Source organism: Chionomys nivalis, chromosome 11, assembly GCF_950005125.1.
Source record: "Chionomys nivalis chromosome 11, mChiNiv1.1, whole genome shotgun sequence".
Taxonomy (NCBI): domain Eukaryota; kingdom Metazoa; phylum Chordata; class Mammalia; order Rodentia; family Cricetidae; genus Chionomys; species Chionomys nivalis.
This window is the reverse complement of record NC_080096.1, coordinates 48,599,102-48,624,932: the sequence shown is the minus strand read 5'-3', so window position 1 is coordinate 48,624,932 and position 25,831 is coordinate 48,599,102. Positions and strand designations below refer to the sequence as shown.

General features: G+C 39.1%; 1 protein-coding gene across 1 annotated transcript in view; it reads left to right on the top strand.

The window, feature by feature from the left end:
- The window catches only part of Patj (PATJ crumbs cell polarity complex component), a 313,297-nt gene that overhangs the window by 78,380 nt on the left and 209,086 nt on the right, over positions 1 to 25,831 (top strand). Inside the window, exons 18-19 of the mRNA XM_057783541.1 lie at positions 20,183 to 20,392; positions 24,146 to 24,262. Of these exons, the coding sequence (XP_057639524.1) occupies positions 20,183 to 20,392; positions 24,146 to 24,262 (327 nt within the window). The remainder of the gene's footprint in view (positions 1 to 20,182; positions 20,393 to 24,145; positions 24,263 to 25,831) is intronic.

The window sequence follows — 25,831 nt, the reverse complement described above, 5'->3', positions numbered from 1 at the left end:
ACCATGAAATACACCTGTTTAAAACATTCACCTAGGTTGTTTTTAGTGTTGTAAGTTATGCAATCAGTACTACAGTAAGTAATGAACTTCCATAATCAGTTCCAAAAAGAAGCCCTGGGAAGTTTAGGTGGGAAGAACATAAATTCAAGACCATAAGTTTGGACTTCAGTGCCAATCTGGGTTATGTAATGAGACCTTGTCTCTAAGAGCAGAAGCAAACAGGAAGAAACTCTGTACACATTAGCAGCTTTCCCGGTTCTCACCGTTCTGTCCTTCCTGCCACGTGAAGGCTTGTGTGGTTTTGCTTATTTGTCATTCTCAATGAACTTAAGTGGAAATATTCTTGGTGAAATTATCTGCTGATGGATGCATAGCACCTTTGTAGTTAAATATTTATTATGACTCCAGTTCTAGCTAGAGTAAGGTTACTTGATCAGGGTTTAGTGGGAGCACTGGAGTGCATAGCAGGCAGGGCACCTGCATTTTGCAGCAGTTTACCTCCTACTGGCCTGCTGTTGGACCTCTAATTATTGAGAAGAATTAAAACTGTTGACAACAAACCCTTTACTACTAAGATGCAGACTTTAAAACTAGTGTGACCTAAACACAATGCTAATAAAGCAAGACATCCTCTATCAAAGCAAAAAAAATGCAAAATTATATAAAACCAGATTTTAAAATTGCATTTACTCATTTACTCATTCATTCATTCATTCATTCAGTGGTGTGGGTATGAGTGCATGCACATGCTATAGCACCCATGTGGAAGTTAGAGGGCAGCTTGTGGGAGTCAGTCCATTTCTTTTATGCAGTCCTATGGGTAAAACTCAGGCAGTCAGACTGGGCAGCTATTCTGTTGCCTTTACACATGGAGCCAGGGGCCTTCCCTGAATCTTTTTTTTTTTTAAAGCCTATATAGTTTATGGTTATGCATGTTCTGCTTACATGATGTATGTGCACCATGTGTGTTTTGGGTACCCACAGAGATCAGAGAGGGCATTGGATCCCATGGAACTGGAGTTACAGATAGTTGTGAGTTACCATGTGAATGCTGGGAAGTAAACTTGGGTCCTTTGCAAGAACAAGTGCTAGACTGTTGAGGCATCTCTCCAGTTCCTGAAATCATTTTTTAATATAATAAAGTGATAGAGAATGGATTATAAGAAAAAAGTTTAGCATTATGTAAGATTTAAACTACTGATTTTAAAATTCCTGAAATTTGCTATTTTAGTTTTGCTGGCATATTTCTGTGCCAGATAGGCCTCTGCTCTTAGAATTTCCTCTTAGATTATTATTGAATTATAAATTATTGATTTAAAGTGAGCATTTTAGGAAATAGTGTCATCAGGAAGTATCAAATTCTAAGATTCTGGTAAGAACTCTTGGTTCTCTACCCACTGTAGAATTGCCACCCAGCCCCTAATATGTTGCTAATAAAGGATTCAATAAAATTTCAATCAAACAGAATTCCTGGAATTAAATGAACAAATGTCAGTGAGATTTATTACTCATTTTGATGATGAGGCTTAATTTACAAACAGTTTTTAAATGCAATCTTGGTGTTCAGCTACGTTTCCGTCATCTTATGAGATCTCTCTGTATTTTTATTGTTAATTAATAAATATATTATTTGTTGACTTGTTAAACAACACTGCAGGCTTTAAATATTTATTGATTTGTCTGTCTTGCACTTCTGGGGGGGGGGTCTATCTTAGAGTTTCATATGTACTAACCAACAGTTTCAGCCCTGAGCTATACTCTTAGCCCAGACTTCATATATTTAAGTGTTGCATATCTTAAAGCAGAAAATTGTCTCTGAGCTTAATTGATTTGTGAAAGAAAGAAAAATTTGTCAGGCTCTTTCAGTTAAATTCCTAGTTGACAAGAAAGCTCTAACAATTCTGAGCTTTGTAGTTTTCAAAACAGTTGTTCTGATATGGATTTTGTTTTCTCAGTAAGTTCTCAGAGATAGGCATTTTTTATTCTGTTGTTTTCTTTTTTGAATATTCTCATTTATAAAATGTAGGTTGGTTTGTGTGCCCTCTCCCCAGTCCCTCATCCTCTTCCTCACAGTCTGTGTAAATAGACATTGATTTCTTTTCAGGTTGTATGATGTAATTTTGCTGCAAAAAACCAAGTGCTAAATAATTCTTTTGTCTTTGTGTTTCTTAGAGAACTGATAGGCAACTTCTTAATTTCCTAAATGGTATTTTAATTCAGATAAAGGAAGTCAGCTCCTTTTCTCCCTAACTGTGGAAGGAAGAGCTCCCACTTTTATGTTGAGTATTTTTCCTTAGTCAATGTTACATGCTCTCACAGTTGTGTACAGTACATTTGTATCATTTGTGAGGACTACAAGAAACTTTTCCCACTAAAGCGTTCAGACGATAGAGAAATGCAATTTAAAATTTAATTTGTGGCAAGTTCATTAATTTATTTAGTTGTATGATCCTTGTAATCAGGTCACAGTTTCTAAAGTTGAAAAATACCTTCCTGGACCTAGATAGAAGTGGGAGGACCTTGGTCTTCCTGTAGGGCAGGGAATTTGGACTGCTCTTCAGTATCGAGAGGGAGGGGGAATGGACTGGGGGGAGGAGAAGAGGAGTGGGGATAGGGGGAGGGGAGCGGGGGGAGGGGGCAATATGTGGGAGGAGGGGGAGGGAAATGGGAAACGGGGAGCAGTTGGAAATTTTAATTAAAAAAGAATAAAAAAAAGAGAAAAATAAAACTAAGTAGAGGTGTAACAGATGCTATGAACGGCCTTGTCCAGTGACTTCCATATTTGATACTGTTTTGTATAAATTTATTAGGTGGCAGAATAGGATTGAGGCAGATTCCTGCCCTCTAAGTTTAGTGTATCCACACTAAGTTCTGCAGAAATATTTTAGCCACAGTCTTTCTAGTCTTGGGACATGGCATAGTTTCTACATGGTCAGTGTTGAAGAGAGTGTGCTTTTACTTTTGAGTGCTCATTTCATTTAACTGTTTTTTTTTTTCTAATCAATGAATTTTCCTCTGCCCCAAGAACTGAAAATGGTATATTTCTGTCTCTATGATGTAATTTGTGTGTAGGGAAAGAAAGTCTTCTGTCATCATAAAAATGAGCATTGATAACCGTCATTCCACTGAAAAAATCAGCCCAACAGTTGTTGGTACCTTCCTTCGCGCCAGTGCCACGCTACAGTGTTTGAATGACACGCATTTTAGCTTTGGAGTTCAGGACAATTAAGAAGTGGATGCCTTTTTTAGTGGAGTTTAAATTTAGCCGTGAAATTATATCCTATCATACCACCAACTTCCAGAGAGCAATATATGAGTTACCTGTGGATTAGTGGTCAGAAGTTTAATTGATCCATGGAATGATGGCGGGGCTAGCTGTCTCAGCAGGTCAGCGGTTCTTAGGATTGATGGTAGCTGCATAACATAACAAAGTGCCTGCTCTAAAATGAAGGAGCTGCGTCTGATAGAAAATTCTAGAGGGCAGTCATATGGCCAAAGAGCAAATGTGGGAATTTATGTCCATCAATTTTATACTAGATTCGGACAAGGAAAATGAGAAACAGTAAATATAGGTTAGATTTTAGACTAAAGCTTTATTCGGCTGTGGATTGTAGCAGAGATGGTCTGTCCTCTCCATCCCCCAGAAGTTGGCTAAAATCCTGTCTTGTGTGTTTAGTGTGTGTGACTCCATAGCTTGCAAGGTTGGTTGGTGGACATGGAGCATTGCAGAGAACCTGGGAAATTTGTCTGTAAGTTTAAAAAGTTTTAATTCTGCTGAGCAGTGGTGGTACACATCTTTAATTCCAGCACTTAGGAGGCAGAAGCAGTGAGATCTCTGTGAGTTCAAGGCCAGCCTGGTTTACAGAGCAAGTTCCATGACAGCTAGGACTGTTACACAGAGAAACCCTATCATCTCCAAAACTTAACCCCCTCAAATTTATTTCTATTATTATTATTATCATTTGTGTGCATGCGTGTGCATGCACATATGCTTGTGTAAGCTTGAACATGTTCCCAGGTGTGCAGGTGCATGAGTGCGAGAGTGCTTGTATGGAGGTCAGAGGACTGCTTTCTAGAGTCAGTTCTCTCCTTACTGTGGAGCCTGAGATGGAAATTTACTTGTATAGCAAGCACTTTTGCCTACTGAGCTGTTCTGGCTCTGACTTTAAGTTTTCATAGCATCTTTACTATTCTATAGGTGAGGGTTCTGTATTGTACTTTAGTTAACTTAGCTTTGGCTTTCTCCCTTTTTATGTATAGTGTCACCATTCCTTTCAATAATATTTCCATGGGATATTATTAATACTCTTTAATATCACCACTAATACAAATATAAGAGTAGTAGGTGGCAATTATTGTTAATTATGTGCTAGGCCCCATTTTACCTATTTTACATATATTAGCTTATATATTTCTCACAATAACCATGTGATCCCCATTTAACAATTAAAGAAACTAAGGATAGATTCGTTTGGTGTTAAGTCCAAGCTCATACAATGGATATATGGTAGAAACGAAATTTGACGTCAAGCAGTTGGGCTGATATCCCACTGTTGTTAATCATGATATGATGTTATTTCTTTTTGAGGGTTTTGTATACTTTTTTTAAATAGGGCATCCCTATAGTAAATTGATTACAGTGCATCTTTTTGTTTTTCTAATTAGAATTTTTTTAAAAAGTAAGCTACCAGTTAGCATTCTCCTTTCAGTGATATATGAAAAATTAGTAAATATCAAGAATTAATACAACGTGTCCATATGTACCTTGTAAAACTAGTGCTTACTGCTTCAAAGGAAAGTGACTGCTAGTTTGAAATCCTGTTCTTATGGGTTAGCATTTCTTCATACAGCAGTGTGGTAGCCTGAAAGTCTATAACTTCTGATTTCTACCCAAAAGCTTGCAAAGATTGAACTATATGGATTTTACCTTCAGTTGACCCTATAAATTAAACGGAGCAAGTGAATATTTTCTGGTGTTTTGATTTATGCTGAACTTTGAATAACCCCTCATGATTATAATTCACTGAAAATGTTTGACATTAGCCACGGCGTTGCCATCCTCGGTACTTTTAAATTTCAGTGATTTAGAAGGCAAAATTTATTAACCAATAATTCTCCCTCCCCCCAACACATCTACATCCTATTCTTCATTTTTCTCCCTTCCTGAATGACTCAATCTTTGCCATAGCAGATATTTTTGAAGGATTTTGTGTTTGTCTCAGGGGGAACTGTGTTACATATGAGGACTATTGGTCCTGCTGTAAGCCTGTTAGAAAAGCCATAGGCAGATATTGCTGTTAAACAACTGAGTCCCATGTGAGTGATCTTGGCCATGCTGCACTCCTGTGAAAGGCCATAGGCAGATGATGACCTTAAACATCAAGTGAAAATAGTTCTGTGGAAACAGTTTTCAGGAAATGACTTGTGAAAACAGACAGTATGAGCAGGAGTAGCTGCTGACTCTGGAATGGTTTGCCTTTGGATCTGTGAGAAATTCTTGCACAGTTTCTGCTCAGAGGATCCATTGTTCTGTTTAGTTTGCAGTCCTGGAGAGCAGACCTAGAGCCTGAAGTGTGCCAGGCAGGTGCCTTACTGTAGTGGGAGCTGCAGGCTGTGTTCCTGCCGCCCCAGCTCCTGGTCGCCTGGCTAGCTCATGCCCCAAAATAACAACACACAAGCTGTATTCTTTTAAACACTGCCTGGCCCATTTTTATTCATGTGTGTAGCACCTTGAGGTGCGCTTACCAGGAAGATTCTAGCCTACGTCCATCCTGGTCGGAGCTTCATCGTGTCTGCTCTGGAGCACAGCGGCATGGCGTCTGCCCCAGAGAGGAGAGGAGCTGGCATCTAGCTCACTTCCTCTTCCTCCCAGCATTCTGTTCTGTTTACTCCACCCACCTATGTTCTAACCTATGAGGGCCAAGCAGTTTCTTTATTTTTTAACCAATGACCTTCCTCCATCACCTTACCACTGTGATATATCCCTAACCCACATATTCTCTTTATAAAAGACATTTAAAAGTCAAAGGAAGGGTTATAAAAGCTTTATTTGTAACAAAATTATCTTTGGATTTTTGAACACATTGCAGTGTTTTTAAAGTTGGTAATATGCATATGCCATAAAAATTCAAAAGTACATGCAAGCCTTTTTTGACAGTCACTCAAGGCTCTTCCAGGAAGAACTATTGTATTTCATGTCTTTCCTCTAAGATGTGTTTTATAAACACAGGATTATATAAATAATAGTTTTCTTGTTATATAAATTTTACATTTTTGACATGTATATGATATATCATATATACCTTAAGTACTTTGCTTTTTGTAACCAATTACATCTTCTTTCACATTAGTATTTATAGAGCTACCTCATTCTTTTTAATGACTGCACAATGCATTATTGTAGATAGACAATAATTTATTTAACTAGCCTCCTGTACCCAAGTGGTGTAGGTCAAATAACTAAGTGAGACTGTAGTGGATTGTTGCTAATGTTCTTTTGTAAAACTGTGGCAGTTGAGCTAATGACAAATTCCAGAAGAGAGCATGTTAATCAAAGGAACATATACATTTTCAATTTTGATACATTTTTACCAAATTGCTAGATTATTATTTTGAGACATATGTATTTAGAAGGATTATAATTGATGTCTTATGTAGAGTCATTTTTTTTATTCAGATGGTTTTCCTAGAAAATATAAGCAGGTGTGTAACTCATGAAGTTAATGGTCTTCCATGATGTGGAAAGACTAAGTGATAGCAATATATTACTATCAATTTAGTTTGAACTTTAATTATGGCAGTAATTTATTGTCTTTGTAGCTAAGAGAGTAGAGTATTAATATTCACTCTGATATTAGTGCCCATCAGTCTGTTCCTAAGTCTGTCACCAATCTGAATCTTCTTCATCAAGAATAATGGGATGACATGTTAGGACTTGCTTTTTGTCAAGTGATTTGACAATTTGAGTAAATACTGCTGTCAGTTGATAGTAGTTCTTAGAAGCCTAATATTTTTATGTACATTCTAGGTGATAAGTGTACAGGACCTAGCTTATAGATTTGATAAGTATTGACATAATTTTAACATATAGTAACATAAATAACTCAGGTACAAAACTCTCCTTTTTATAGAGTATAAAATGCGGAGGTTGTTGGTACATGACAAGTTACATAGTTTCACTGTGATGCTTAGGCAAGCTTTAAGGAAACTGTTGGCACCTGGCATTTCTACATGTATGTCATGTAGCTTGCTATTGACCAAAGCACACAACTGCCTTTGAAGGTCAACTATTGCTTAAAGGAGCTGGGGGAACTAATGAAGCCTATTTTTGCCCATTTCTGATGCCTATACACATTTATTTTGATGACTATCAAAGTACTATAAGCTCTAGTGCTACCTGGGCTAAAGATTTCTTCCTCAGGATTTGCTTCCTTTGCCTCTGGGAAAGTTCTGTAGCCTTTAAGTCATTTAAGCTGCTTTATTTGGAAAATGTGTTCATGCAGTGGTTGACTGGCTGCAAGAGCGTTCTCTCATGACTTAAACACTGTTTTTCAAGCCTGTGGAGTGGGTGGGTAGAGGGAGCTCTGCTCCATGTGTGTGTACTGTGCTCGGCATGATGACCAACCTCCAAAGCCCTCAGAGCAGCAGGTCGAAGACATCAGACTCGAGCCTCTTAATAAGAGATCAAAGAGGCTGTGAGTATAGCTCAATCCAGATAGCACTAATCAAAGCGTACCTGAGGGATGGAGGGAGGGATGAAATTAGCAAGCTACCTAAAAGATCTTAAGTCAGGCCTGATACTAAACTTTGGAGGGGTTTCATGGATTAGGAATGTGAGTTTGGAAAGAAATCTTATTGGTCTAATGGGAACAAAAGGAATAGCTGACATACAGCAAATGCACGTCAGCCAGATGCTGCTTTCTTGTGGTGTAACTTTCCCTTTAGCCAATGAGTTTCTGTCTTTTTGACTCCACCGTAGTAAATGCTGGGGAGAGGAGCCTGTGTTATCTTTGGTGAATATTTCAGAGGTGGACGAACACTACCAGGTAATACTACTGTGATTGTCAGACAACTCCCAGTTCATAGATGCTCCTTGGCCCCGTTTTCTCAGCAAACAAGAGACTACAGACTGGGACATGGTCTTGTAAGCTTCCTTTCTGCCTTTGAACGCTCAGGTTTGCCTATCCGAAGAACACAGATCAGCTCTCAGGTTTCATGTGAGGTGGCGCAGGTGTGATGATCGTTCAGCAAATGCTAGCACAGTTGGCCTAGGTGACATGTACTCAGTTGGAGGCGAAGGAATAAGTTTGTAGAAATTGATATCTCAGGTCTGTGTGTTTCACTGACTTCACAGTTCACAATAGTAAGAATAGCAGTATTTATAAATGATTACTGTGGACTTCCTAGGTGCTGTGCATGCATTTTCTTAGTTCATATTTGATAGCTCTTGGCATCTCTACTGTTATCTCTATTTGAGAAGAGACATACCAGTGTCTCAGAGAAGACAACATGGTCACTATCACTCAACTAGTCTAGTGTTTATGTTTATATTGAAATTTGTGTAGAAATGTATAATAAATTCCAAAACTAATGTTTGAGAGGTTTGCTCCAGCCACTTTTTCACTAGGTTTTGATCCTAATACATGAACTGGCTATGTGGGAGCTTAGTCTGTTTGGACGATCACCTTCCTGGACCTAGATAGAAGTGGGAAGACCTTGGTCTTCCTGCAGGGCAGGGAATTTGTACTGCTCTTCAGTATCGAGAGGGAGGGGGAATGGAGTGGGGGGAGGAGAAGAGGAGTGGGGATAGGGAAAGGGGAGTGGGGGGAGGGGCAATATTTGGGAGGAGGGGGAGGGAAATGGGAAACGAGGACAGGTGGAAATTTTAATTAAAAAAGAATAAAAATAATAAAAAAAAGATTTTTTTTTACTGTGTATGTATATGAGTCTGTTAATTAATTTGTGAAATTTTTTTTTGCTGCTCACAAAGTCCAGAAGAAAGTGTTGGATCTTTTGGGTGGACTGGGGTTACAGACAGATGTCCAGTGACTCCATGTAGGAACTGGAAACAGTCCTCTCCAAGCCATCACTGGCTCTCAACTCCCAAGCGTTCTTCACCATGCTTGAGAGATTTAAAGAAGGTTTACATGTCTGTACTTTCCATGCATCATAGTGACTTTCAGCTACTGTGGTTTTTTAACTAGGATATTTCTTACTATGAATTCACTGTCTATATTTTAAACATGTCCAGTTCAGTAATGTTAAGTATATCCACATTTCAATAGTGTGTTTTTAGTTGTACTTCAGTGCACTTTGCCTGATGGAACCCCATCAGGCCTTTCAGCTGAATGATGGGGCTTTTAGATAATGGATATTGCCTTATTTTTTTATTTGCTCCCTCACCCCTTACATAGCAAGCAAAAGTTCTGGTCCAGAATTGACTGATTGTTGAATGGGTGAATAATTATAGCATGAAATAAAAGTTTCAAAAGATGGAACAATTAAAGGGCATATTAATATCCAAGGATAATATCTAAGAAGAGGGGAAGGAGATAAGGGAAAGTAATCCTCTTCAAGAAATGATTACATGGAATTCCTGGGGGAATAATGTTGATTAGCTGTTTAGGCTGGAAATGCTATGCAGGGGTTAGGGTACTGGCTCAGCATACTTGGGGCACTGGATTTTACAGCCATGAGCTATGCTTATCGGTAAACTTAAACAGTTTTGTTTTTACTTAGAATATATATTTGTTTTTAGCAAGTTTTCCTTCCCACTCCTTATCTCCTGTTCTTTGATTGACTCATGTGCTATACTTCCTTTGCTGTTCAGGGACTGCCTTGTTCTGTGTATACTGCTATAGAAAAATCTGTTCTCAATACTTGACGATGTTTAGGAAGCTGTAAGATATAAGGAACTAGAAACCAGATCAGTTCATCAGTCTTGTGTATACTGAATGTGTTTTGTGGGCACACACTTTGAATATGATGGTATTGTGGTAATTGGTTTGATGGTGTAAGACTTTGTTATATTACAAAATAGTTAAACATGAGGTTAGAGCCAGAGAACATGTCTGCTCATTACTCATTATAACCATTTTCACAATACCTTATATTCACTGTAATGTATTTGGTTCCTAAAAGTAAATGCTTAACGTATTGGTCAGATCAGAAGGTTTTTATGTAATTAATTACAGCTTTTTCTCTTAAACCAGACTAGTCTAGTTATTTTTAAAACTATGGTATTTTGGGGAGAGATTATACTTTTTAATTTTTATTTATTCATTTATTCTTGCATTTTTGGTATGTATTTGTGTGTTTTTCTCTGTGTGTCTATACATACATGCACGGCACAGTGTGAATGTGTGTGTGTGTGTGTGTGTGTGTACATGTGCATGTTTAGATCAGAGGACAATTTTTACTTCTTCCGGGTGGATCCTGGGGATTGAATTCAGTTCATTAAGCTTGGCAGCATTAGCCGGGCGGTGGTGGCGCATGCCTTTAATCCCAGCACTCGGGAGGCAGAGGCAGGCGGATCTCTGTGAGTTCGAGACCAGCCTGGTCTACAGAGCTAGTTCCAGGACAGGCTCCAAAACCACAGAGAAACCCTGTCTCGAAAAACAAACAAACAAACAAACAAAAAAAACCAAAAAAAAAAACCTTGGCAGCTTTACCTGCTTAGCTGTCTTGATGATCCATCTAATAAAAGAGACCATTGAGTTTATTCTTTGACAATTTCAAGCATGTTTACAATGTGTCTTGAACATTGACACCACTCCACCTCCCCAGACACCCTCAATATGTCCTCCTCCTGCATTAATGTTTTTTTATCTTTAGTAACCACTGAGTCTAATTAGTGCTGTCCATCAATATGGAATTGGAGCCACCCACTGAAGCATGGGCAACTGCCAGTAGCCTCACCCATGAAGAAAATTAGCTCCTTCCTTGCGCAGTTGCTATCTATTACCAGTAGCTCCTCAGCCAGTGCCTCATGTGCTACTGGAATTGTTGTGGTGCAGGCAACTCCAGTGTCTGTGAGCTCATGAGTGCAGTGCCGTGCCATGTCCAGAAGACAGCACTTCCCAGCACCGTCCTTCCCATGCTCTTCCTGTCTTCTGCCCTGCCTTCCACAGTGTTTGCTGAGCCTGAAGGTGGAGATTAGATTAGGATTGATGTAGATTTCCCCGTTAGGGTTGAGCACTCAATAGTCACGTAATCTCACATCTGTCGCCATTTACGGTTTCTACCTTTTAATTACTGTCTTAACATGGCAAGTAGGGAGAAAGGCATTTAAAGATTGGTTTTGTGGCTGCCTAAACATAACCTTTACAAGGATGATACTTATAAGACATGCTAACATGGAAATTAGAAATCTCCTGTGGCCCAACCTTAAAGAAATACAGTCAACTAAGGAATGAAGAGAGAGAGGCAGAAAGACAGAGACAGAGAGACAGAGAATCAACAACTTAAAAAAGGTTCTGAATTTGAGAGAGAAAGGGGGAAGGTTATTATGGGAGGGACTGTAGGGAGGGAGAAAGGGAGAAATGATGTAATTATATTTTAATTTCAAAAAATAAAAGTAATTTTAAGAAAATTGGTTTTATGTAGGAGGACACATGCTGTCATATATATTTTGTTTGCTGACCTTTCTTGAGTAATAGAATACTCAGGAACTTAGGTTTATATAATCAGCAAACTATCTATGAGTTTTAGAGATTTCACTAGTTAAGTGAAAATGTGTTATACACATTTTGTGACCACAGTATACAGTTTTCCACTGTCAGTGCAGTGTACTTAGTTACACACACACACACACACACACACACACACGAAAATAGCTTGCTGATAATATGAAACTCAGACTGGTCTGGAGTTCTTTATGTAATCAAGGCTGGCCTTGGACTCATAATCCCCTTAGCTTTTCTAAGTGATAGCATTATAGGTATATACCACATCCTGCCTCCCTATTTTTTTTTGGGAGGGGAGGATAGTAGTAGTTTTGAAACTTGTATAAATTACACTCAATACTGTCATTTAGATATAGGATTTTCGAGTTGTGAGGAGACAGATTATGGCTCATGGATCCTTCCAGTTGCTCATTTCACATTTGGGGAAACTGACTCAGAGAAGAAACGAAGACACTTGTACATAGCCAGATGTGGCCCAAGCTAGGGCTCAAAACTATGACTTAAAATCCACACTCATCCTACTACTAGAGGGTTCAATGTCATCTTTGTTTTTTCCATATTCATCTTTTCTCCATTTTAAAATCTCAGGTTCCTACTTTGAGTGACTTCGTTCTCAGTGGAAATCACAATTTACACTAGCTGTGCCAGAATTGCTGCATCCCAGTGTGCCTGTCCCTAAGGCTTGCACAGCTCAGTGGGCACCTCATTTCAGCTTCTTGTACTAGATCCTTCCATTTGTACACCTCCAGAATAAAATAGTCAGCTGTCTATCTTTTAAACCTAGTAGTTTCTTCTTATGCCCCCTATTTTGACAATTTTTTTGGGATAATCATTTGAAAATTTACTTAGCCATTAATTGAGTTAGCATCTAACTTAATATTCCTTAGTTCAATTAATAACATTGCTATATTACATTTTAAGAAGTTACAGTTTGACGTCTCGATTGTTTTCTAGTTTGGTTTGGTTGCTTTTTATTTAGAATGACCCTTTATGAAATACTACATTCTTTTATTTATTTTTTTTTTCAAAACAGAGTTTTTCTGCCCTGGCTGTCCTGGAATTCACTTTGTAGAACAGGCTGGCCTTGAACTCACAGAGATCCAGATCCACCTTTCTTTACCTCCCAAGTATTGGGATTAAAGGTGTGCGCCACCACTACCTAGCGAAATACTACATACTTATTGTACAGAAGTTAGTGTATGTACACAGTCTTTAAAATTATCTTTCAAATGTATTTTCTTATACCTAAATAAGGAAGTGTGTGTAGAATAAGCTTCAAAGCTAATTCCATCATAATTACGCTGCAGCTTTGGCTTCCTTGGTTGCTAGGTTGTCAATGAGTGTCAAGGTTATCAAAGGGGCCTTCAAGATAGCTCATCAGGTAAAGGCATTGTCATCAAGCTGAAGATCTGAGTTTTGATCACTAGGACCCACGTGGTGGAAAGAGAGAATAAACTCCTACAAATTGTCCCCTGACCTCCACATGCATGGTGTATCATGCATGCGCACGCGCACACACACACTAATATGAATAAAAATAAAATACAATTTAAAACACTCTCAGATGTGATGGAAGATTGCTCAGTAGTTGCTGTTGTTAGAGAGGGTCCAGGTCCTACTTTTGACTGCTTACAACCATCTGTAACTCCAGTTCTAAAGGTCTGATGTTCTCCTCTAGCTTCCATGGTCACCGGGCACACATGTGGTGCAGACATACATTCAGGCAAAGCACTCATATATATATATGATAAACATCTTAAAAAGCTATCAAAGGCTGAGAGCCTTATGAATAAATTTTTACCTGAAATAAAAATGTCCAGTTTTGGAGATTAGCTGTTGACCATTCTTTTGTGTGGTTCTGAAGCTCTAACCTGTCAGTGATTTGAGAATTGAGACAGAATAGATTAAATAAAAACACCCACAGAAGCTTTTATATTACGATTATTAATAAATTGTCACACCTTGGTTTTTTATTTTCTTTTGGGGGATAGTGCTGCAAAACATGGAGATACTCTCTTATACCCTGTTATCATCAGCAAAAGCGGCTTCCCAAAGTGTTTGCCATGTTATTAAACTGCCTGGCTTTATTACTGATCTGTGTGTTCTCTGGTTTTTGTTGTTGGTCTCCACCCTCCCCCCCCCCCCGACAGGGCTTCTCTATAGCTTTGGAGCCTGTCCCGGGACTTGCCCTGTAGACCAGGCTGGTTGTGTGTTTTCTCTATACCACATCCCTACTTCATGTTCTCTGGTAGTTTTGCCAGGGCTACTTTGTTGTATTTCTCATCTAGATCTTGGGAAAAGCATGCGTCTCTGCTCATCCTGTGCATGTCTGTGTTTGGGGGAGCCTCCTCCTTGCTCCAGGTGATGTGCTGTGCTCTGCTTTAGTTTACATGGAATCTGGGGCTTTGATCTCTTGGAATGGACACAAACGTTCATATAATGTGTTTTATAGGCAGTTCAGAAACTTGGAATCCCCTCCATTTGGACATAATGACTGTCATATGTTCACTTCTATTGCTGTAAATGTGTTCTTAAGCCCACCAAATGATTGAATTCTTGAGAAACTAAATGTAAATTAAAATCTGGCAAAGAAGTGGCTGAGTTAAGCTGTCTGGAGACATGTTATACTTTCTGTACTATCTGGTATCATCGTCTGGGTCTTGAAATATAAACCACTAACAACCAAGCATGATATATGTAAAGGATTCAGCTTTACACAGAGAGGTGATAATGTATCTCCTGCCGCGTCTGTGTTCTTTCAACTTTTGTTCACTTAGGAAAAGTTTATTTTAGGCTAGGAAGAAGTTTAGTGGCTAAAATGCATACACTGGAATTTACCTGCTTAAATTCTGACTCTGTCATTTGCTATTTGCCTTGATGAAATCTTTCTTCATTTTTTTCATTTACAAAGTGCAGGTAATAACGGTACCCACTTTGCAGTGGGGTGCAAATTAAACAAGTTCAAACCAGTAAGACCTTCTGGACCGGTAGAACTGGGGAAGTATGGGCAGTTGTGGTTATTTGCATATGATAGGGAATAGCTTGCTTTGAGTATGCTTATAGCCCAGCAAGGACTATGTTTTGATAGTCAGTGTCTTGTATGTAGCAGACATTATAGTTGGCCCTCAGGAGAAAAGCAGCAAGCTAGCAGATGTACTCTTTCTTCTACTTTTTCTTTTAAATTTTATTTTCACTTTAAGAATCATGTGCATGTGTGTCTGTGTGCACATGAGCGCAGGTGCCTGCAGAGGCCAGAGGAGGGCATCCAGTCCCTAGAGCTGGAGTTACATGTAGTTGGGAGCTAATGGATGTTAGTGCTGGGAACCGAACTTAGGTCTTCTGCAATAGCAGTTTCTGCTCTTAAATGCTGAATTTGCCTGCTTATTGATTAATTGATTCATTGAGTGAGTGAGTGAGTGATTATGCATGTTTGTGTATGCATGTGCTTGCATGTTCACATGCCGTGGCCTGTATTTGGATGTTGTAATAAGAGCGGCAGGGCTGCGTCCCCGGCACCCAGCCGCCCGCATGGCTAGCTTATGCCCCGAAATAATTACACGGAAACTGTATTCTTTTAATCACTGCCTGGCCCATTAGTTCCAGTCTCTTATTGGCTAGCTCTTACATATTGATCTAACCCATTTCTAATATTCTGTGTAGTACCACGAGCTGGCTTACCAGGAAAGATCTTAACCTGCGTCTGTCTGGAGTGGGAGAATCATGGCGACTCCTCACTCGGCTTCTTTCTCCCAGCATCCTGTTCTGTCTACTCCGCCTACCTAAGGGCTGGCCTATAAATGGGCCAAGGCAGTTTCTTTATTAGTTAACCAATGAAAGCAACAGATAAAATACAAGAACCACCTCCATCATGTGGAGATCATATGACAGCTTATAGAAGTTAGTCCTCTTCTTTTTGTTCTTTCCTTTTACCATATTGGTTCTGGGCATCAAATTTGGAATTTTAGGGATGTCAGTAAGTGCTTTTACTTGCCAAGCCATCTCACTGGCTCCTTATTTCGCTATTCTTTTGAACATTATGACACTGTACTGTACTCTCTGTTCTAATGGTGTACCACTGTATTTTCCTACTCTCTTAGCAGTGTGATTAACTTTTAAAAAATTATTGCATTAGTTGCTTTTCTCATTACTGTGACCAAATACCTAACAAGATGCAATATAAGAAAGAAAGGCAGGGATTTAGACAGGTCAAGGTTAACTGCCAATCACGGCAGGGAAGGCATAGGAGTGAGACACCGGCTACTTATAGGGCACCCTCTGTCACAAAGCAGGTGATGAGTGGCAGTTCTTGGCTCACTTTTTCCTTTTGTTTTCAATAAGGCAGTTATAATGATTATAGTGAAATTACAGAAATCTTTTAATAGGGCAACACAGAATACTCTGGGTACATTTAATTGTTGCACCTAAGTAACTCTATAGTATGAAAATACATATTAATATAAATTTATATGTTTTGGAAATAAATATAGCATGGAAAATATACTATGAGAAGTGCTAAAATTGACCTCACTAAATATTTCAGTTTCTGAGGAATTGGGAAGGTGTGTCATTGGATGAAACCCTGGCAAAGACTGGGTGAGTGGTAGTGATCAGGAATAACATTCCTAGAGGAAAGAAAGCTTACACCATGTTGCAAGTTTCAGTAGTTGTGACAAGGTGTGGTAGATACAGGTATTTCTCTGGATGTAATCCTAAAGATTAATTTTAAAGTGGTGTCATTACATTAAGCAGAGGAAGGATTATGATAATATTTTTATTTTACATTTTAGGTTTTTATTTTTAAATATAATTCTATTATGTTTAAAATTCATACAGTATGCTTTGATCATATTTACCCCACAGCCTTACCCTTACTTTCTTCCAGATACTTTCTACCTATGTATTTATTGCCTCAGTTTCTTTCTTTTTAATGATGTATCAAGTTCAGTTGTGCTGCCCATACTAAGGAGTGTGTGGCTATCCCCTGGCATCCTCACCTTTAAAGAAAACTGGCTTTTCTTCCTAGAAGTCATCAGCAGTCAGTAGTTTCTTTGGTGTGAGTGGGAGCATGTGAGCCCCTCCTTCCTCTGTGCTTGAATGGTAACTAGTCTTGTCTTGTTCAGTGGCCACAGCTACTGTGAGCCCACGAGTGCAAAAGACATTGGTTCAGTCAGGGTGGTAATGTGTTGTTTGTGCTCCAACAAATACAGCTTGTCTGAGGATCAGAGTGTGGAGGGAGCCACTGCCACTAGTTAGCCTTAGAGCCAGGAGTGGAGGCCTGCCCTTTGATCCCAGCATTTGGGAGACAGAGGCAGGTAGATCTCTGAGTTCAAGGCCACTCTGGGCTACACTGGATTGATCCAGTCTCAAAAAGAAATGGAGCCAAAGGGTGTTGGTTCACACCTTTAATCCCAGTATTTAGGAGTCACAGGCCTTTAATCCCAACACTAGGAAGGTGAAAACAGGAAGGAATAAAGTTGGGTGGAGAGAGGAATATAAGGTGGGAGGAGACAGGATCTCGAGGCATTTAGTCTGAGAATTCATGGAGAGAGGCTCTTACCCCCTTTGGTCTGAGGATTTGGTAGAGGTTAGTGGGTCTTGCTCCTTTACTTCTCTGATCTTTTAGCATTTACCCTGTTATCTAACTCCATTTTTTTATTATTAACACCAATTAGAATTCTTGCTGTAAGTCTGGTCCTTCCTGACCTCTGACTTTTACAGACATTTTTATTTTTTAAGGTTTCATTCTTTCTATAGAAAATGTTCACATAAGGACAAAAGTAGAGACTCTAGACATGGTGTCAGATGGTAACGTCTATCCAGGCAGGAAATAGTGTGAGGCTAAACAGGACATTGGGGTAGCAGAGGAGAGGGGTGAGCTGAGAGAAGAGGTGGAAGATAATAGGTTGACTTGTGAAGTGTATTTTAGGACAAGGGCAGGAGAGCAAGTGCATGCTTGCATATGTGCTATTACAAGTCAGGGTTGAATTTCCCAAGCATTGCAAAATCCAGTATTTATAATAAATGCCAAAACCCTAGCATCACCTGAAGAGTTTTAAAATTTCCTCAATGACCTTTCTTCAGGCAGGTGGCTTAATTGGCTTGTGAGACAGAGCTGGCCGACCAGTGCTGCTTAGCTGAGTGGTGAGTGGGGAATGCACACTCCTCTGCTGCCTTTGTGTGGTGTGCTCTAAGCATCTGCTGTTCTTGATTACAGGAGTCCTGTCTTTTAAAAAGCTTTAATCCTCTCCTGAAACATCCTTTCCATAAATGGTTGAATTAAAATAAACATAGGGCCACATGCTATAGAAGTTATGATGGCACAACAGTTTGAATAAAGAGGAGAGATTTCTAACCAAGACAAGTGTTTCTTGCACTCTGTGGTTGGCCTTTAGTGCCCTCTCTTGGCTGTTTGCTCTAAGGCAACATCTCACAGATTTCTTTATCAAAAGGGGAGACATGAGAGATGACCAGTGGGTAAAGGCACATGCTGCTCAGCATGATGACCCGAGAGAACCAACTCCGGCAAGTTGTCCGCTGATGCTGTGGCGCTCTCTCTCGCGCTCTCTCTCTCTCTCTCTCATCTCTCTCTCTCTCTCTCTCTCTCTCTCTCTCTCTCACACACACACACACACACACACACACAATGGTGAAAGGTGATGATAAGGATGTTAAAGTATGCTTGCAGGGCCCTACGTTTCAGTGGCAATCTTGAGAAATATTTTTACCATCTTTACGTGGTTTGATGTAGCACCTTTATGATATTATGAACTGTTTTCAGGACATGTAGAGAAGCAGCTTGGGTCAGGATGATGCTTGAGCACTTTTTATGCAATAAAGCCTCACAACGCAGCCATCCCAGTAGGCAAGAGCAGCTGCTGCCTTGATGGTCATGCAGAAATCACCTGCTCGTGATAGGATGTGGGAACCACACAGTAAGGAACATCATCCCTAGAAGCACAGTGGCAATTAGACAGGATGATCACCGTGGTGTGTTTGTGCGTATGTGTATGCATGCATGTGTGTGTGTGCACATTCACTTAATATTTCTATAAGACACGAAGGAACAATTTTTGGATTCTGACCTCCAGGAAAAAGGGGTAAGATATTTTGAATAACTAGGACACCAAGCCTGAATACATTTTAGTAAGCAAGTGCACCTGGCCCTCATTTGTGTTCTAAAGAGGACAATGTTCCATGTAAACAAGTACTCACGTGACTTTTCTGTAATAAATAAAACTCATTATCTTTTCATAGCAGAACTATTTTAATGGTTTCCCAAAGAATCTTCCTTATTATATAATGATAGTCTTTCTAAAAATTATATCTGTCAGTTACAGTTGGATCATGCTCATTCACCTTTTCAAGTTTCTGATTCAGCATTATATGAAATGATATCGAATATCTACATGAACTTAGAAAAATCATTTACTTTTTGTATATTTTCCTGTTAGAGTCTTTCCAGTAGTGTTTAGTGCTCATTAATAGGAAGCAATGGCAGCTTCCTTCTGTGCATTCCAGGTAATTCTCCTCCCCTCCCAATAAAAAAGCCTTTTATCAAAAACTGACTTCCCAAATGAAGGACATAATTGTATAGCTTATTTATTAGTGTGTCAAACTTAAAATGTAATGGTTTCATATTTCAAAATGAGAGCATGTTGTGATTCATGGTAGCTGGTGGCAAAGTGGACAACTCTTCCCTGTTGCTGCTTTGATTACCTGTGGATACACCGGGTTTTCTGAGTACCTCTGCTCTCTTCCTATACAATAGCTCCCTCTACTTGAAATTATCAGTGTAAGTATAATTTAACATTACATACCTTACTCAAAAATCCCTTGGTTTTTGTTTTTTTATTTTAGTTCTCTTGCTGAATATGTAGTATTAAATACTAGATTATTCCAAGGGTCTGGTCACTTGAGACAGGCAAGGTCAGTTGAGGAACAAAACAGTAAGAATTGTGTTTGAAAGCATTGTTTAAAGATTTAGCTATGTAACCTTTGTTGATGTCAATATGTGTACTTTGTTATAATTCCATTCAGTGTTTTGAAAAGGATGTTACTGTCTAAAGCACCAAGATGTGGAAAATAACCAGAAATCTTCCAAAGTTCTAGTAGCACTCCTCAGATTCAGCCTGCATATAGACCAAGGGGAGTCATAGATGGCCATGGATTTGTTCCACAATATAATTATGGCTAGAAAGTGTCAGAGAATCTTTCCTAAGTGTTCCCAGATCTCTTGTGGTCAGTCACCAAATGTTTAAAGGACAAATTTACATCTATTGAGCACACAGACATGCAGATGAAACTGTTAAATTTTTATCTTCACTTTGATATAAGATGATGTTATAGGATATATAGAGTAATGTTTTCATTGATTTAAACCTCTGTAATCATCAGAGTGCTGGCCCCATGAGATAACAAATCAGATTTGTTAAAGGTAAGCTTTCTTAAACCTGCATAGTTATTTTCAGGGACCTGACTTTCTTTCATTTAATATCTAGGACCCCTTGGATCCCACACGCTCAGTGATTGTGATTCGGTCCTTGGTAGCAGATGGTGTAGCAGAAAGAAGTGGAGAACTTTTACCAGGAGATCGCCTTGTCTCTGTCAATGAGTTCTCCTTGGATAATGCCACGCTTGCTGAGGCTGTCGAAGTGTTGAAGGCTGTGCCCCCAGGTGCTGTGCACCTTGGCATCTGTAAGCCTTTGGTGGTAAGTTTTGAACTCAGTTAATATAAGAAGTGATAACAGTGCAGACGTTAGCAACATGAATCTGGAAGACAAATATTTCTCAACTATAAGGTTTGAATAATAAGGGATATAAAACTAGTGCAGTAAAGAACATGAAGTAGGGGAAGCAGATATTCCTGGATGGGAAATCTGTCCCACATTGCTTCCTATGTGTGTGACCTCATGCAAGTGTAAACAGAGACTCCTTGTTCATTTCCGGCCACCCAGACCTGAGTAATTTTGCTCTACAAAATAATAGAAATGGGTTGATTTAAGATAATAAGAGCTCGCCGGGCAGTGGTGGCGCATGCCTTTAATCCCAGCACTTGGGAGGCAGAGGCAGGCGGATCTCTGTGAGTTTGAGACCAGCCTGGTCTACAAGAGCTAGTTCCAGGACAGGCTCCAAAACCACAGAGAAACCCTGTCTCAAAAAACAAAACAAAACAAAACAAACAAACAAAAAAGATATAAGAGCTAGCTAGAAATACGCCCGAGGTTTTGGCCAAACAGTGTTGTAATTAATATAATTTCTGTGTGATTTTTTGAGTCTTGGCAGCCAGGAAACAAATGCACAGTCTCTGCTTCTATGCAAGTTTCTTTTCTTTTTCTTTTTTAATTTTTTTTAAACTCAGATTTATTTTATTTAAGTGTACAGGTGTGCGGTTTTGCATGTGAGTGCATTGCCCACAGAGGCCAGAAGAGGGCATTAGAATCCCTGGAGCTATAGTTAGAGGTGATTGTAAGCCACCCTATGTGGGCTCTGGGCATCAAACTCTTGTGCAGTAAGCAATCACAAGTTTCTTAATGTCCTTGGTTCTGCCACTTGTATTACTATAGTACCTTCAGGTTTCTAAAACAGACTCCTAAGTTCTATTCATATTCCTTTTATGTAAATGAAAATAAATAATTTTAATTTTAGAGCAGTGGTTCTCAACCTTCCCAATGCTGTGGCCATTTAACACAATTGTATGCATATTGTTGCCACCAACCACAATTATTTTGTTGCTACTCCACCCCTGTAGTTTTGCTGCAGTCACGAATCATAATGTAAATATCTGATATGCCAGATATCTGATATGTGACAGGGTCCTTTGACACCAAACAGGTCTCAGCCTATAGGTTAGGAACTACTGTTTTAGAATGATGTTGGGTACAATGAACTGAAAACCATATTATTATTATTATTATTATTATTATTATTATTATTTTGGTATGGGATTTTTTTTTCGAGTCAGGGTTTCTCTGTGGCTTTGGAGCCTGTCCTGGAACTAGCTCTTGTAGACCAGGCTGGCCTCAACCTCACAGAGATCCACCTGCCTCTGCCTCCTGAGTGCTGGGATTAAAGGCATGCGCCACCACTGCCCAGCGGAGACGTTTTTATATGTTCCTGTCACCATCAGTCATCAGCATGTCTGGTGACCCCTAGTACTGACAGTTGCTCTGTAGTCAGACTGTCTTGACGTCATCTTATGGTTTGATGTGCTATGTCATGTTACCTTTCTTGACTGGTGGTTCCTTAACATTTTGTTGTTGAGGTTCTCAGTGTAAAACAAATACTTGATTATTTTCATCTAGTTTTAAATGAGCATTTACTATACATCACTACATATTTTAAGCCTGTCATATATATTAGAGTCCTCCTCTTGTCATTCTCATTACAGATGAGCCAGTGGAGGCACAGAGAGTTGACTAACTTTTCTAAAGTTTTATGATTAGTAATGGGTAGGGTCAAAATACGAACTTGGCGGGGCAGTTTCAAGCCTTGTGTTCCTCCTTAGCTACAGCACTATGTAATCTTGTTCTATTATGATTTCCTGTTTAGTTTGTGTGTACTATCTGAACAGTCATTTGGTTGTGGTAGGTTGTCAGATGAGTCTCAGGAAGCCCATCCTAACTTTTCACTGAATAACCCAATGTGTTCCAGATGCAAAGGTTCATAAGCCTCATAGGAGTCCACTGGGAGACGTTGAGATGGAGACCATTGAATTCTTCACAGTCTTCCTCCCAGTGGCTCACTTACATGCTTCTGATGCTGAGTATTTTATTTCACAAATGGTGATCAAGTAAACTAAAAAGAATAAAATATTCTTTGAGTCTTTTATAAAAATGTTTAATAGAACAAGCAAGACTAAGGTCTTTTCATGATTCTAAAATTCTTGTAATATGTGAAATATATTAGCATGCTACATGATAATAGTTCAGGAACCTCACTGATTTGGTAGATAGTGACAGTTATATTCGTGTGTGTGTCTGTAGTGAACAACGTATTGTACTAAATGTGTATTAGGAACCTGCTATGTGGCCTTTGGACTGCTTTCTACATTTTTGTTCCTGGCGATTGATCCCAGGGCCCTCCTATGCACATACCTTCCCATCATTACATTGTCTTTTTCCTCCTATATTATACACCAGAATGTCTGACTCTAACACCTGTCAGTTACTTTAAATCTTTGAGAATTGAGTCTAGTATATGACTAACCAAGTGCTTGACATTTTCATATGTGAAATGTACTGCCATAGACATCAGATGGTAAGATGAAGAACTCAGTGTGATTTTGGATAAATTAAGGAGGGAAAACATTAATATTTTTAGAAGTTTCATCTTTTTAGGTTGTAGCAAATATTTTGTCTATATTTGTCTATATTTTCTCTGATAATTATTTGCTAGTTTAACCTGACTACATGGGAAAATCCTTAACCATATGTGCCTTGTAGGCCAGAAGTAACCCAACCTTCCCCTTTCAGCAGCTTTAGGAAGGCTGAGGCTGTGTGAAAGAAAACACAGAACCTCTTACCACAGAGTGTGCCTACTGTGCTGCTTCCAGCTGAGAGAGGGCACCACTGCTTGAGAGGGTTCGCAGCCTCACCATGAGCTGGAACTTCCTCAGCGTCTGAGGCTGCCAGGGTAGTTAGGAAAGGGAGGCCAAGATGAAGGGAAAGTGACTGGGATGGTAGAGTGCACCAGATAGACAGGGCATGGTGATATATGCCTGTGCAGAGGCAGGAGGAATGTAAGAAGAGCCAAAGCCAGGCCGGAGCAACAAGACTGTAGATGTGTAGCAGGCCAGAATTACTTTCATTGTATTTAGCCGTAAAATAACTATCCTCATAAAACTACAATGATATATTGTCATGTTATCCATGATAGCAATTTATCTTTTCTTTTGCTTATCTCAAACATACTGGATTCAAAAACAATGAATCGGCTTTAAAAAGTATGCTGTGTCTTTGGCACTAGGTAAACCACACTGACCTGGAACCCTTGGCTGTAGAGCTTTCTTTGTGGTTCTAAGGCTGTGCACCACAAGGCCTTTTTACCCCACTCCCACCTTGCTGAGGATTACATGGAGTGGTAATTGAGAACATGGGCTCTGGCGTCAGATTCTGGACTTGAAACTATAGAGTGGCTAGTGCTGATTGAGCCCTTTCCTCAGTGGAAAGGCACCCTCTCTTAGAGTGCCTGTTAATGACTAGCACGTTAGTGCTAAGTCCCTAAGTCTATGCCCAGAGATCACGTCATAGCTCTATCTGCAAAGCCTTTTCCTTGGTGACTAGTTTTTCCTTAAAGAATACTTAAAGTTGATCAGTTTTGGCCTAAGCTTCATAGTCTTTCCATTGTGGGTGAAAGTATGTTTTCATATTTGCATAGACTTTGTTGAGTGATTGCACTGGATGAGAACTATTGAAGTTAAAACTGAAGAATTTTCTTGATCATAAATTGGTTGTTATTTTCAGGAAGGTGAGAAGGAAGGAAGTTGTTTTATTTTACATTCAAACAACAATGAAGACAACAATGAGCCTTCAGAAGCTGTTGATGACGTACATTCATCTTTAATCCTTGAGGCACCCAAGGTATTTGCTAAATTTATTTGCCTTTTCAGTGATTTTTTTGTATATTAAAGTTAATATAAAGACACAAGCTTATCCCCACTCACTCAGCTAAAGTTACAAATTAAATGCCTGCCCCCCACACACCTCTGTAATCACTGGTATGCCCTACCAGCTTCCTTCTCTTTAATTATTAGTATTTTTAACTTAAATTTTTAATTTAGTCTTACATTGTCAATTTAACTGACAGAAGATGTAAGGCATTTTCAAAAACAAACACTGGGGTTAGCAGAATGGCTCAGTTATGGCACTTACCACCAAACCTGACCTGAATTCAATCCTGGAGCCTAGAAGGTGAAAGAAGAAAGGTGAGACCCACAAGTTGTCCTCAGACCTCCATACATGCACTGAGGCACACACTTTTCTCCCCCAAATTAATAAAAAACATGTTTAAAAGAACAAACATTTTTATGCATTATTATAAACCTAAAATTTGGGAGAAAGAATATATCATTGAAAATAGACATCCATGTAAAATGTCATAGAAAATGTAGCTAAACATGCAACTTCATAATTGAATACTTTACAAAGTATCTACTCAACCCCCTTTGATACTGTAATCATAGATAGTATATGTTAAGCTTCCCCTTCTATTCCTAAAGTCTACTGTATTTTTTGTTTTACTTGATAACAATTGTTTAGTAACATTCCTGACATATTATGTACAGTGTCTCAGGCTGATAGAAAGTCCCATAATGTCCATCACACTTTTAAAAGTTTAGACACTGTGTTAAAATTTTATAATCATAATATTTTCAGATATATCCTGTGTCTCTGACTGTTTTGAATCATGCTGCAGTATTGGTTTAGTGTTTCAGTGTGAAGTTTCACCATGTGGTGTTGAGTTATAAGAAGAAACAGAGGGGCGGGTTGATCGTAGGAATTTACATTAGGTAGTTCTTAATGGGTGGGGCTTACAGTAGGAATGAGTGTTGATCCACAGGGGATTAGGCCTCTGTGCTCAACAGCCATAGACTCACTAGAGTTAGGACAGAGGCTCAGCAAAAATCACACTGTATTCATTCCTCTTTATCATGTTCTCAGTGTAGGTGAAAAATCTTGTTTCTGTATTTTGGCTTATTAAAAACAAATTATACTCAAAGTACTTGAGACATATAGTGCTGTATTTCATTTAAGAACGTTTTGTTTGTTTTTAAGAGCTAGAGGTATAGCTCAGCAGTAGAATAATCCTACCCCAAAATAAGAGAGAATGTGCTTTGAACATTTTTACTTCTTTTCAGTTTCTTAGTCTTGACCACAGTGAGCTTTTTCAGTCTTTGTTGTCTTGAGTATAAAGTGACTTTGCATTTATGAGTTACGTTTTGTGTTAGAGACAAGTTGCGTATTTGGTACAGCATTTTAGCCTAAATATCTCCTGATGATGGAGAACTGTTGGGTAGTTATTACATGATGGAGCTGTCAGTTCACCGTGGCAGTGCAGGCTTCTGCCTCTTTACTCCACGTCTAATTTCTGAATCATGCAGAATGAACTACAGCTTCTTCTTGTTTGGTGATACAGAAGCTCAGCTGGCT